The sequence below is a fragment of the Micrasema longulum genome, unplaced genomic scaffold (assembly GCF_059751315.1).
Source record: "Micrasema longulum isolate JH-2025_06_02 unplaced genomic scaffold, ASM5975131v1 h1tg001085l, whole genome shotgun sequence".
In the NCBI taxonomy this organism is placed as follows: domain Eukaryota; kingdom Metazoa; phylum Arthropoda; class Insecta; order Trichoptera; family Brachycentridae; genus Micrasema; species Micrasema longulum.
In genome coordinates, this window is record NW_028278273.1 from 495,863 (window position 1) to 511,456 (window position 15,594).

At 30.6% G+C, this 15,594-nt stretch overlaps 1 protein-coding gene across 1 annotated transcript; it reads right to left on the reverse strand.

The window, feature by feature from the left end:
• Nucleotides 1-5,884: 5,884 nt before the first annotated feature.
• Nucleotides 5,885-13,922, reverse strand: sll (adenosine 3'-phospho 5'-phosphosulfate transporter 1). Its single transcript, XM_088233357.1, has 8 exons — nucleotides 13,644-13,922; nucleotides 13,173-13,387; nucleotides 12,543-12,739; nucleotides 10,448-10,669; nucleotides 10,047-10,197; nucleotides 9,036-9,250; nucleotides 7,371-7,496; nucleotides 5,885-6,725 (listed from the first exon to the last, which is right to left on the reverse strand). The coding sequence occupies exons 1-8, from the start codon at nucleotides 13,670-13,672 to the stop codon at nucleotides 6,552-6,554; spliced, it is 1,329 nt and encodes a 442-aa protein (XP_088089483.1). The 5' UTR covers nucleotides 13,673-13,922; the 3' UTR covers nucleotides 5,885-6,551.
• Between the last annotated feature and the right edge of the window lie 1,672 nt (nucleotides 13,923-15,594).

A 15,594-nucleotide genomic window follows, 5' to 3' on the forward strand; every position in this document is an offset into this window, starting at 1 on the left:
TACGGGGCTGTCCATGGTATCCGCAACATTCTACACAAGCCCACATTTCCAACATGTCTATCTTTCTTTGCCCTCTTTCTTTCATGGTTCATGTTTCTGCGGTGTACAAGAATATAGGAAAAATTAAGGTTTTCACTATTTTTTTTTGTAGACTTGGTGATTCTACATTGTTGCCAAACTTTTTTTCAATTTCTCCATCGCAGATTCGTCTCTCGATTTCAGCATCGCACCATCCTCTGTTTACTATCATTAAGCCAAAATAAAATGTATCCATCAACGACCTCACAATTTACAAATTAGTTAGCCGATTTCGCGCCATTGTATCATCTTAAGAATTATTAGCACACAAAAAATGCATTAAAAACAGTATATATTATTTTATTTCCAATTTATAGTACAAAGACATGTTTTTAAATATAATATTTTTATTCGAGGCTTACATTTTATTTATAAACAATTACACATGGATGGCAATGAGATAACTGTATTTGTGCAACATTGTGTTTTAGTTCAGAAGAAATAACTCAAACTCTTATATTGATAAAATCTGTGCATAAAAATCATCATAGTGATTCATAATTTGAATAAAAAACAAACTTGTAGGATTTATAGAATTATTTATTTTTAAAATGTGATATTTATGTTCGGTGAATTTATTGTTTTCAGTAAAGTGACTTATTTTCTTTAAAATTCACAGAATTAATTATTTCAAACATTATATTTCATCATTATCAGTGTGTCCGTTTCACCAATATTAACCTTTTGCCCGGATCATTAGTAATAGTTAAAAATCAAAAGTTATTACAACAACAAACTATAGTGCTGTTTCCCCGTAGGGATAGGCAGAGAGGATAGAATGCTATATCACTCATCTTTGCATACAGACCTCGCTACCTCTACATTCATACATCTTTTCATGCACGCACAATGATTATTTCTACTCTTGACATGTCCATCTTCAAGTATTTGTTGGATTTGATCGTGCCATGTATTTCTCAGTCTTCCTCGTCTTCTGCATCAACATTCGCATCGTAAATCCGTTTAGCCGTTCTTTCGCTGTCCATTCGCTCTACATGTCCAAACCAACGCAGCACCCGATAATGATTTTGTCGATAATGCTTGCCTCAGTACATAGTACATAGTACACGGATCTGGTCACCTGTGCACCTATCATACATCATTCTACCACACATTCGCCTGAGAGATCGCATTTTGACAGCAATCTTAAAAATGTAATCTTTTTTGCATGAAAAATAAACACTTTTTTAAAAAAAACTTTATTTTTACTGAAAAAAAATCTGTTTTTTGAGTTGTTATAGGTAAAGCAGCTTTAGTTGAGGCAAACACAATACTCACACAGATGTATATGGTCGAATTCTCTTAATAATTTACTTTCGTTCAAGCCCCATACCCCCTCGAAGATTTAAAATGCATCTTGTTTAGAATTTTTTTCAAGTAATGAAAAAAATAAAAAATAATTTGAATAATGAACACCGTACATGCATAAGCTTGATTTCAACAGCAAAAAAAATAAATCGGGTCTTAAGCATATTACTCTACTATTACGTGATTACTACTACTACTAATTAAAACGAAAATATTAAAACCTGTCCTTTTTTTATTTTTCTTAATTAGCAAAATCGGATAATTCATGAGGGTAAAAATTGAAAACGAAACAAAAAGACTTGCAGTCCAACTAATACCATGAAGCAACTAACCGTCGCTCGGCCTGTCTCAAATGCATGGGTGGAGTCATGACATTGTAGACTTCGGAAGCCTATACAGACACACTAATATGCGCCTGCTCGTGTGTGTTTTTTGGCCTCAACTTATGCCGCGTTATCTATACCTACTATTACTTTCGATACAAACAACTAGGCCTAAGTATCAATGCATATTTCTAAAAATTATTTAGTCACTACAATGGTGGTCAAGTTCAATGTAGAGTAAAATTGAGTTGAGCTTCCATTTGGGTAATTTTCTATGCATGTTGATTTGTCAAAGTTCGGGATTTTCCCTATTTGCTAGTGTATTTAAAATGACTTGTTACCAGTGAATGTAAAATTTACAGAATATGTAATGCATGTTACAATTAAACCAAATGAGGGCTCACTCAATTTCACTCTAGATACCTGAAATATAACTGAGAAACAAGTACCTATCTAATTTAAAATAAAACAATTTGCACATACAATCACCATTTTTGTGGCTTGGGTCTAAAAGGGCCAATGTCATAAATCACAATATTACAGGAGAATAATTTTATGGCTACTTTGTGATGTTACAACTGTTTGAGGTGTTTTAAACTATTATCAATAAATAAAAAAACACTATCGCATATGTGTGTGTATATAAAATTGTTAAACATGCATGTATATTTTTTGATTGACATCAACCCTTTACAAAATGTTAGTAAGAAAAAAACAAAATCCGATATTGGCCATTCTAGACCCAAAACACAGATTTATCCTCGTCGGTATTCGTTAAATATAATATTACTCTAACATAGAAAGCATTCAATTCATAAATAATTAATATAATAACTAACAACCATAATATTATTTTTAGAGTAAGTACTTGAATATTCCCATATTTGATTAAGAGATTCTTTCTTTAAAGACTTTTTTCAAAATATAATTTTTCACTTTTAAATAACTTTATTCAACAATTTTGTTTTGAACAGCACATACATAATATTTTATTAACGAGATAGTTGATTTGAAAGTTTTTTTTTATTTTTACCAAATTATATACATCCATATTTTATATCTGTACCTCAGAGGCAGTCGGATGCAAATCCAGGATTTGATGATATGACATTTCGATTTTCGTATCCAGTTTATGATCAGGTTCATTGATTTTGAAGAAATGTAACTTTTATAATGAAAGAACCATAGAATTAAGAATAGTCCAGAAACCGCATACGCGCATCAAACAGAAGGCGACTAAACTACTCATAAATGAGTAGGTTTAGGTTTTGACCCATTAGTTTCTTTGTAGACGTCGCTCAGTACGCAACTCCTGATTTGAATTCAACTATGCCGTGTTGTGTCCTTTTGAAGTGTAGAAATACTGCTAGCATCTTAAAGAAACAGGATAGTATCACATTTCATGTGTAATTAGCAAACTAATGTTTAAGTAGCAAATGCATTACTTAAAAATTGAATTATTTTTCCATCTGCCAGATTGTCGGAGAAACAAAATGGAAATTTTGTTAGTGTTGTCAGGGTAGTAATTTTTTTACCCTACTTTGCTCATCTAATAAGAGAAATAATGAAAATTAGACCTCGAATTGAACAACTCTGTGGTGGACATTCAACCGACATTATTTTTAAAACATCAAATATTATTTAACATGATATAAAAATATCAGTTTTGTGTAAAATAAAATTTGTTTTATATTTTAAGTTTAAAGTTCATTAATTTAATTACTCTTATTAAATGGCCCTTTACTTATCTACTCCTTTGAACAGATTGCTTTTTTTTTACCTTACATTTGTGTAATAATTATATTTTTTCCCATCGTGCAATATTCGGCGGCCTCTGTGGTGTAGTGGTCAAGACGCTTGACTCACGCACGGAAGGTTCCGGGTTCGATTCCCGGTGAGAACACAAAAATTCAAATGTGATTTTTCTCAAGCTTGGGTGCTCTGTGATGTAATTCATTACTGTAATTAGGCCTCCTGGCCTGTTGTGGTGCAAAAAAACATTACGCGGCGAAATCACGAATGCGCGCGGCGAAAGTGTGGCATAGTGGGGGAATTATTGGACACAGTCCGATGTATTCAAATATGATTCTACGCTCCTTCTGGATTATTCTTAATTTTATGGAAAGAACCAATGTATTAAGATACTGAACATACAAATTAATGTTCTGTATTATTAGAAATCACTTAGAGAAAGTAGATTATTTAGGCTATTGTTGAACATTTGACGTTTGGTTTTGCATCCGTCTGCCTCTGAGGTACAGATATTGTGGGTTGAACACCTTGATTTTTGACCAAGTTTATTTGAATGGATGTCTATTCAGTCAAAGATTACTATTTGCACATCTTAGCCATAACTAATTCTAATTATTAGTATAAGAACAGAATTGACATTCATGAGTTGATCATTAAGGAATTATATACAAGGTTAAGTTTTAAGTCCGATTTTTAGTAAAAGCCTATGCACTATGAGTGCAAAAATATACTCATGTATTTAAATATGCATAAAATCATAGAATTAAGAATAGTCCAGAAACCGCATACGCTCATCAAACAGAAGGCGACTAAACTACTCTGAAATGAGTAGTTTTACGTTTTGACCTATTAGTTTCTTTGTAGACATCGCTCAGTACGCAACTCCCGATTTGAATTCAACTATGCCATGTTGTGTCGTTATAAAATGTAGAAATGCTGCTGGGATCAAAAAGAAACAGGATGGGATCACATTTTATGTGTAAGTACCAAATGCATGTGTAAGTAGCAAATGAATTACTCAAAATTTTATTATTTTTACACATGTCAGATTGTCATAGAAAACAATATGGACATTTTGTTAGTGTTGCCAGGGTAGTCAATTTTTTTTACATTACTTTTTATTGATAAGAACATTGGTTTTAATTGATTTAGTGGAATTTTAGCTTATTTTTTGCTCATCTAATGAGAGAACTAACGAAAATTGGACCTCTCGGATTAAACAACGCCGTGGTGGACATTTGACCTACATTATTTTAAAAACATCAAATATTATTTAACATGACAGAAAAATATTTGTTTTATGTAAAATAAAATTTGTTTTATTTCTAAAGTTTAAAGTTCATTAATTCAATTACTCTTATTAAATTACTCTTAACATATCTACTCTGTTGTATCAATCAATGTTTCCACATGGACAATAAAATTTTAGAGAAATTAAAAAAAATATTTTTTTAAATGCAATTATATGACATTTGTGTTATGGTTATATTTTTCGCGATCCGGCAAAATTACGCGGCGACTTCACACAAGCGCGCGGCGAAAATGGGGCAAGGTGGGGGGATTTTCGGACACAGTCCGATGTATTCAAATATGATTCTACGCTCCTTCTGGACTATTCTTAATTCTATGCATAAAATTTACATTTTACATAATTACAATAATTTTCACATTCAACATTGTAAAATAAATATTTGGGTTATTATTTTTTTATTCAAGCATACCGTTATTACAGTTTATTAAAATTTAGTTTTGAGCTTACACAATTAACTTCCCTTTTTCAATACTTCCCAGGAACAATAAGAAATGTCAGCAAGAGTATTGAGTTGTGTATTTTTAACATTCAAAATCTACATTTTTCTCATTTTACTCATCTGCTTTTATTTATAATTATAAAAATGTATTCAACAATATTTTTAACTATCAAACAAAAGTTACTTTAGGAAAAAGTGACATTCAGAGGAAAAAATATTTTGGGAATGCGACTTCACAAACACAATATAGATAAAGCAATAGAATGGAAAGAGGGCACGTAATAAAAATTGACTTACTGTTGGACATCACCTAGTTATGTCATAAAATATTATGTCACGAAATGTTTTTTGATTCTGAAAAATGTTTTATGCTGACCTGAAAATACTTATGATAAAATATTTATAATACACTGGCCATAAATAAATATTAAAAAATTATTCTTTTCTCTAAAGCAAAGGATAAAAATATTTAGAAAAAAGAAAGGGAACTATTTTATAACAATAAAATTGACAAAGTAGTAATAATTACATACGTATTAGGACAGTTTACTATGACTAGTGAGAGTTTGTATACACCATTATATCTTGTACATAATCCAACGATAACACAAAATTACATAAGTAGAGTTACAGAACCGAAAAATCATACAACATAACGATCTTTTCAGATTATTTTTTGTGAAAAACATGAATAAACCGAGTACAATTTTAAACATATTTACTTTAAAGGACATTCAAAATGACATTCTGGGGAACAGGAAATCTTTCTAAAATAATTTATAAATAATATTATTTACATAAAACCTTCAGGTTGAAGATTAGTGGAAACGTTGATAAGTTTTTTTTGCAATACATGCAACAACACAAAGAATATTAAATGGGCGTGTCAATTTTTTTGGTTTTCAAAAGTCAAGATTGGTAGTCCCAATTATACTGTTATGTAATTAGTTTGTCAATGCATGCATTAAATACAGCCTATATAATTAAAACTATATTGTATAGGCGATTACAAAAAATATATACACTGGAACCTCTTTTTACACGGGGGATACGTTCCACGCAGTACCGTGTAAAAAAAAAAGAATAATGGTGGATAGGTTTCCTCGTAAAAATATATTAATTGTGTAGTATTTATTGTACCTTAATTTTAAAATATTATTCACTACCGCCCTTCCCTTGTGCATACTTCTCTGCGCCTAGTAAGTAAAAGAGTGATAAGGGAATTCCAAAACGAATAATAAATTAAATTACTATTACGCTTATTAAAATTTCGAAATCATGTAACAAGGGGTTCCGGTGTACATTTTAACTGTGAAATGGTAATGTAATATCTGAATATTTATATTACAGCTCTTGATTTATATGTGGTTTCGATTCTTTTGCGCAATGCTCGTAATCTTTGCTTGCAATAAACGCGAAGGAAAACTGCCGCAAATACTACAACAATACCCATTGTTCCAAGCACTGTGATATGATGTTGATATGTGATGCATGATAAAAGTATTGCTATACCCTGAAAAATCAAATAAAACAATATCAACTATTATATTAAATGTATTGCAAAAATCTGCCAAATGTAAAAAGTTGTAATTTATTATTTTTGTTATCTGCTTCTCCTAGCCAATAAAAACAAACATACTGAAATAGTCAAACTAGACGGTAATGAAACCTGGTGTAGCTTCTTAGTACTAACTTAAGTTTTATGTTGTCTTTCTTTTCTTTTTAACACGTTAGCAGACACTTATTTCTCATAGGACCCACTCATATGGACACATCATAACTTCTTCACTTCCGATTGGAATATAGTTGATAGTTTAAAGTTAATCTTATTTGACTAACATACTGGGACACTTTTGTTAATGAGTGTTTTTATAGGGACAAAATATCTACTACCGTATAATTACTTCTATTTCACATAGGCTATATCCGTCTTTTCACTACCAATATCTTTTGGACTGACGTCTATAGCTGGCATTTCCTAAATGAGAGACACGATTTTGACGGCTAAAGCCAGGATAGCCGCAAATGTGTTAAAATTGAAACAGCTAGACATAAAAATTGAATGACACAACAATAAATGAGAAAAATTATTTATTACTGGTTCTTTGAATGAAAACAAATGAGGAGTAGAAGCTATTTTTATTTTTAAAATATTTACCTGTCTTAAGGTCATGATGATAGTAAAAACAATTGGTCCAAATGTAGAAATAGTATAAAATATAAATAGTTGCCCCGCTGCAGAACTAATAGATAGCATCACACAATCAAATATGAATGCTGGATACTGCAAGGGAAAGCAAACAATTAATAATAATTACTTTAGGATTTAGGATACTATTTAACTTTTTAAAAAAAACATCAACTATTGTTGAGAAAAAAATACTTACAACTTGTAGTTTGATTCCTAAATTATTTTTAATGTTTTTTTATATATAAAATGCACTGCATGTTACTCTGGACTAGTGCCTGATGCATAAGATTAAAGATGGTTAAGAAGTAATAAAATATAAGGTACATATTAAGTCTATAAATCTTACATACATATTACGATGTACACATCAGCACATTATGTATGTTGTTTACGTTAGTATAATAAACAAATTGTATTTTAAATATGAATAAACAGATTGATTCATGGTTCATTGGTTATTGTTGTAATGTTAGTAGTACCTATTTCCCATGTACAACTAAATGAGTATGTTGAACCAATATAGATAGTATGACTGTTTGTTTATAATGTTTCAGCGGTCTCAAACTATAGTCCTTAAAATATAGCTTGATTAGAATGACAGCTGTCAAACTAATTTCATAAGTGATGGGAAATTACTGATCACTAATCAAATCGATTTTATCAGTTATTTCATGCAATTATGAAACTCTGTTTCCGAAAATTGATATAAAAAACGAAAAAAAAGCCTATTATAGTGTATTTAACATAATTGTTCACCAAAAAATGAGACATTTATACTTTTTTCATGAACAACATCAAACAAATATTTTTTTTATTCGATCAATTTACATTGATCAATTTGACCCATCTCTAACGTTTTTGCAAAATGATGTAACCTTGTAAGAACGTCATTAATAATTAGGTTTATTTTAGTTTTTTTTTAGTTTTAAAGCTGATTTTATATATTAATGTTGATGTTTCAAGCATTGTAATAAAAAAAAATTAACACGCCAGATACAAATGATTTTTCGTGTGTCAATATAAATAACTCCTTTGACGTTACTACAAAGTTATGTCGTCCCTTTTTCTGACAACTGTCATTCTAATCATGTTACATTTTAAGGACTATAATTAGTGTTTTTTTTAATTGAATCGGCATTCACTTCGTAACACTTCATTATAAATTATTATGAAAATAAAACTTTGTTATTAGTGTTACACAATTTTATTCTTTTATAAGAACACAACTATAGTTTCGGGAGAGCTCTCCTCCTGTTTTATATCGATGAAAGGAGAGCTCTCCCGAAACTATAGTTGTGTTCTTATAAAATAATAAAATTGTGTAACACTAATAACAAAGTTTTATTTTCATAATAATTTACTATAATTAGTACATTATATCCATGTACACTGCACCATTTGATGTGCATAAGGGTGAAGGGGATTTTAAGAATATTCGTGTAACTACTGAATAAAATATGTGGAATACTGTTGTTGAAAAAATATTAGGTACACATTTAAACATTAATATTAGTTAATGCAAATTCTTGGTGGAAGTTCATTGTAATGAATACAAAATCAAAACCTTTTTACCATAAATATAATACAAATGACTGATAACTACATATGTATTTGTTTTATTTTAAAACTTACATCTATCATGAACTGCACAGAGTCCGTGAATCCATTTTGCTGCGCAAGAGATACTCCAGTAAAAAGGCAAGAAAAGAGATTAACTCCGCACATCATTTGAATCGGAGTAACGGAATATGCTTTGAACAAAGCTCCTTGCCATGTTGAAGTAAAACTGTCAAACATCATATATGATGCCAGCAAAATAACTCCAGATATTGTTGTGACTGTTTTAACTGAAATATGAAAATTTTCAGGCATTAATAAATTGCTCTACAAATTTAATGTAAATAATTTTAAAAATATTTTTTTTATTTATAAAAAAAATGTACATAGTTGCATGGACTTGACAGTGGAGGTCTTTTCACAGGGCATATTGACTCCTTAATTTAATATTTTAATTCTAAAATCAGTCGATGTGTTTGCCTACCATGCAAGAGGTTTCGTGTTCAATTCCCGACATGGTTGATGTGAAATATTTACTTAGAAGGGTGTTTTTTTACACTACAATATTTCATAGTCCCTAGACTGGTACCTGAAGCGTGAGACTGATCATCTTACCTTCGTGCATTTTTTTTTATCAAGATGCGCTGCGATTGGTGTACCAATGCAGTGCCATGCACCATTAGGTGCGGAAAGCGAATGATGATGATAATGATGATAAAAATCAGTAAAATAGAAAATAAAATAAAAATTGTTTCTAAAATTTTTCTTTATTGAAATTTACTTTAATTAGCAGAAGCAAAAATTGTAAATAAATTTATTTGTAAATTTTATATTTGAAGCACAAACTTTGTGGTTATTCATTATAAAAAAATAAATAAAACAAATTTGTTTTTAACCTCTAATTAGTGGTTAAAAACAAAGTTGTTTTATTTATTTTATTAAATTTATTTGTATTTAAAAAAAATTGTTTTTAAAACCAAGTTTTTCAAATACATTTTTGTAATGGTTGAAAATTTGCAGCTAGTTGATAAACACTCACAATATTATGTAAGAATAGAAACATTTGTTTTTTAACTGGGCACGTACCTTTACTATCATCGCTGCTTCCTATCATAAAGAATATCATTCCACATGAGATCATACCAGCAGTTACATATTCGTAATATTCATACTTATTACGAGATATCATCTTTCCCATCATCATGACAGGGATTATTTTACATGCTTTAGCCAGAACCTATAAATTATATCAATTAACTGAAAGTTTAAAAAAAAATTCACGTGTTTTGTGTTTCAATACATACATACAGGAATAACAATAGGCAATAGCAATTTTTGCTGATATTTTCAAGCTCATTGCGGTGTCTCATCAGTCCTGATAACACTGCTATGTGGTTTGAAACATCGGTATTTAAAAGGCCGTGAAAATCTACAAAACTCATTTAACTTTTTTTTCTGTTTGATCTATTTATTGAAAAGGGTCAAACCTGAGTTGGAAAGCTGACATATTTCAGCGCTTCGTATTGGCACCATGCACTGAGAATGTTACTAAATGAGCAGAAGGAATATTTATACAGTGGAGCCTTGTGACGAGGGTGTCGCGTAGTCAGTATGTAGATCCCGGACATAATAAATGCCAATATTCTGTTCACAAACACGAGAAACTGCGAATCTTTGAAACGACCTTTGCCATTCACATTTTCATAATTCTGAAACAAAATGACTAACCTTAATAAACATTTATCATAATCCTTAGAACAGGTTTTCCCAGTGAGGGGGACTCTTAAACTAATTTTGTATAAACAATATTTTATATGCGAGGGTTTTCTGAAATGTTTCCGACCTAACAATGAATCAAGTCATATTCATTCAAATTTGTTTTTTATTTTTCTACTTAGTCTCCTTTTACATCTATACACTTCTCCTAGCGATGCTCCCATCTCTTCAACCCATCCAAATAGTAGTTAGCGTCTATCCCTGTAAAATATTATTTTACGAAGGTGATGGCCTCCTCATTAGATGAGAATCTCTGTCCTCCGAGCGCAACTTTTAGCTTAGGGAAAGAAAAAAAAGTCGCCCGGGGCTAGATCTGGTAAGTAAGGAGGGTGGTCAAGCAGTTCAAACCGTAATTTGTGGATTTTCCCCATGGCAACTGCTTTGGGGCTGATTCCCCCTTCACATTTCACTGTTTGGACTGTTTTTTTCTGGAGTAGCATGGTGAATCCAAGTTTCATCTACCGTAATTAATCGGCGCCAAAAGTCGGATTTATTGCGACTTATATGCGCCAACAGAGCGGCGCAAATGTTCATTCGAACAAGTTTTTGGTCCGGAGTGAGCAAACGCGGCACCTAGCGCGCGGTCAGGTTTCTCATGCCTAAATCTTGTTTTGATATGCAACAAACACGTTCTTTGGACATGTTCATAGACTCTGCTATCTCTCTAACCTTGTTCTGATGGCTGTCCAGCACCATTTGGTGAACATAGGCGATGTTATTTTTAGTGGTTGCAGATTTTGGCTGTCCCAAACGTTCGTTGTCATCCAAGCTGGTACGTCCACCTTTAAATTCAGCTGCCCAAAATTTTACTGTGGTATACAATGGAGCAGAGTCCCTGTACTCGACTTTAATTTTTGTAGGCGTATTGCCTTTTGAAAATAAATATTTAATAACAGCTCGATACTCGATTTTATCCATTTTTACAAAAACACTCATAGAAACTCACTCAAACGACTGTCAAAAAATAACTGCATGGCCAAAAATTTTATGCGTACCTTTCAACGCATGCGCAAACACATTCCTCAATTTTCGTTGACAAGTGCTACCATCTTCATATTGAGGTCGGAAACATTTCAGACAACCCTCATAGTATATTAATTAAAAAAATGGTTAAATCAACGTGATTGCATACCAAATTACTGTCTTTTTGGATATCATCATCATTCTCTTTCCCCACCTAACGGTGCATAGGGCACTGCATTGGTACACCAATCACAGCGTAGCTTGATCATATTTTTTTTACATGAAGGTAAGATGATTAGTCTTATGCTTTAGGTACCAGTCCAGGGACTATGAAATATTCTAGTGTAAAAACACCTTTTTAAAATAAGTAATTCATGTCAACCATGTTGGGAATCGAACCCGAGATCTCTTGCATGGTAGGCATACGCGCTGACCACTATATCACGAAGCTGACTTATTTGAATAATTGTCATTTTCTAGTGATCGCATTTAATAAAAATTGATAGACTAATAGATTGTTAAGTATGTATGTTAAAATTTTCCACACCATGAATTTTCCACAACTATGTAAACTTTACTGACTGGATTTAAACTTTTGATTTATCTGATCAGACAGGCGCCATGGTGTAGTTGATGAGATAGCCAACTGTGAAACCGGCAATGTGGGTTCTTATATTGCAATAAAAAGTACAAGAAATATTTTTTCTCAGTTAGTCTGGGTATTACGGTGCATTTTAAATAAATTCCTACCAAATTCTCTCTTTCCCACCTGCTGACAAGCCTCTACAATAGAAGATTAGCGGGTTATTCCTTTTAAAAAATAAAGAGATGAGAATATTTTACCTGGGTCATGACCTTCTCTTGCAAGAGTCCCCAAGTGAGGTAAGAAGCCATGAGACCGATAAAACAGCCGGCGAGTAAGAGCCCTTCCTTATAAGCACTCTTTCCTATTTCTGATTCATTTTTCAAAGTGTCGGGCAATCTGTCAGCGTCTGGTTCTTCGAAACAGTGTCGCACAACTTTCGGAAAGAATCCTGAATCTGAAATACACATGATTGACTTTGCAGAAAATAAAATTTAATATTCTTATGTGATATAAATATTTCATTTTAATAAACAAAATTAAATGCTGTATTTTAGATGAATGTGCGGAGCAAAATCAATAATTATAAGTAAAAGATATGACCAATAGATGGCCTATCATTCACTATAAGCAAGGGATATATTTATTATTTATGGAAATAAGATAAAAAAAACTTATATTTTAAAATCCATCCGTATAAAGTAAATTTGATTGAATAAAACATGGGTTACTTGAATGTCTGGAATCTCTTAATTATTGTCTCTGTAACCTCATAAATGCTTTTTTCAGTGAAATTAGGAACAAAATGAAACTAAGACTTATGCTAAAACAGACGGGTACAATTTTGTCATATCTATAAATCTAGTAAAACAAAATTTTCAACAACTTACCAGATCTTTCTAAGTATTTTGTTTTTCTGACATATTTATGAATAAGAAATCCAGGAACAAATATTGATGCATATCCGAAACAGTTGATGCCTAGCCTAAATATCCAAGCATATTCTGTTTCATGGAAATATGCATTCTGTCCCGATACAACTAATATTCCTTGGAATATATGAGAAAAAATGTATATTGTCCCAATGCATGATATAATCATTAAGCTGCAATACATAATTAATTTATTTAAGATTAGAGCACAATATAAAAATCTTGTCTTATCTGAAGCAAAAAATACTAGAAAAGTAAGGATCAGAAAATCTAACATATTGTAACAAGTGTTTCATTGTTTGCCTACTAGTTTGATTAAATATCATGTGACAAATTGATCATTGCATGCATATATGTTGCATGGTTTTGCATGCCCAGCCACTAAAAAATATTAAAGGAATAGTTTTCTTGAATAAATGCCACATTTACCATATTATTATTTCTGGAACCTGAGACATCCTTAAATCTGTTAACTAATAAATACTGATCAAACAATTTTGGTACCCTTAGGGCCAATATTTAAGTCTTATAATAAACACATAAGTAAAATGAAAAAAATAAGTTTCCGATATAGTATAATGAACCAATCATATGTAAACGTATGCTAATAAATTAAACATGAAACATTTCAAAATACGCCGACGATTTTAACTCTATACAAATTTTGACGTGAAAGTAACAATTTCTTTCTATGCACAAATTATTTTCTTAAATTTTCTATGGTCGTAACTGTCAGCTGATAAAGCATAAAAATTTACACTTTCGAATAAGAACTGCACAAAAATATACTTTAAACGGGGTTAGAAGAATATATTTTATTGGTCATACCCGTCTAACCAAAAACCCCTCTAGGGTAGAGGAGGTCTAACTCGGTTTTTTTTCTTAAATTCGGTAATCACCCCAACCATGCAATTACGAGTACTATTAAATGGAAATTACCACAGTTAATTATGGGGAAAATATTCAATAACATTTTATTATTTGAAATAATTGTGTGTTATTATAAAATCCATAAAATTGTCAACTCTCAAGTTTATCAATACATGTAATATAACTTGCACTGTGCATTTTAGTTACATTGTATAAATTATTATTATAATAAACACAAAATATAAAATAAAAAACATGCTTGATTGAAAATAAATAAATATGATATTTAATTATTAAATACACATTGTTATTATTTTTATTTTTAGACCGCGTTATTTTCAAACCTTGTAAAACGAGGTTCCATTGTACACAAGTAATATTTATCTTGATTTTAAGATTTTGGGAGAAGAGTATTTTTTTAACAATCTTATTTCAAAGATTAGTTTTTGTAAAAAAAGTTTATTCGATTAATTTGTAATGCACAAATCTACGTCAATTATATTTCCAGAACAATTTTAAATGGGTGAACGGAAAATAAAACAAATATTTTTTTCAAAATAAGTTATTTTTTATTAACAGATATACATATTTTTAAAGATACATAGAATATCACAGCAACATTTTAAAAGTATTAAATTACTTCACTAATGAATAAGCATTCACTAGTAACACTGATAAAAATGTTTTTTTACAAGTATTAAAATAAAATAATATTTGTTTAACTTGAATTAAATTGGCTAAAGATGGTATAAATCTGATTTGTGCAGATTGTAAAAACCTTATAAATAGATGTGTTGATACTCGATTTATTTCCCCTGAAATTTATGTGTACACATTTAACCTGAGGGGAAATCAACAGCATTTTCATAAAATCTTAGTATAATAAAAATGGTTCCATTATTCTACACTAGACTGTTCTAATTGACAATTATAATTTTATATGTACAGTAAATAAATAATTTAATTTACCACATTTCTGACTAAAATATAGCTAAAAGGAAACCAGAGAGCTTGCAATTAGAAATACATTTTAACATGGTGGTTCATTTCACTTCTATAAGAATAAAAGGCAAAAGATAGTGAGTCGGTATTCCAAAACTCATTAAACTTTTATAAAAAACATTGAAAAAATACCACAATGTTTGAAATAATACATATAATATTTCCGTGACCGAAAGTTTAAGAACTAATAAAAATAGGACTAATTGCAGAAATTTTCACCGAAAAACATAAATTAGTTGAGTTAATGGTTAATTCCAGTAGTTGCTATAATTATAGGAATTTTTAATGTCATTTTATAATTAAAAAAAAAAAACAGGGAAAAAATATTTTACTAATCTGAAGAGCATTTATCTTATACTGGCAGATAAAATAAACAATGTATCAGAAATAATTATTAGGACCATTGCAAAAATATTTGGCATAACAAGAAAAAAGCACATAAAGAATGATTCTCTCTCCCTTTTATTTTTTTTTACAATTACAATGTGTGCATTTAAAAGGGGTAGAT

Coding starts and splice junctions, on each gene's coding strand:
- sll (XM_088233357.1), bottom strand. CDS start 13,672: ATGTCTCAGGTTCCAGAAATAATAATATG. Junction 12,740..13,172: donor AAAATACTTAGAAAGATCTG/GTAAGTTGTTGA, acceptor TGTGTATTTCAG/ATTCAGGATTCTTTCCGAAA. Junction 10,670..12,542: donor AAGAGAAGGTCATGACCCAG/GTAAAATATTCT, acceptor ATTTTGTTTCAG/AATTATGAAAATGTGAATGG.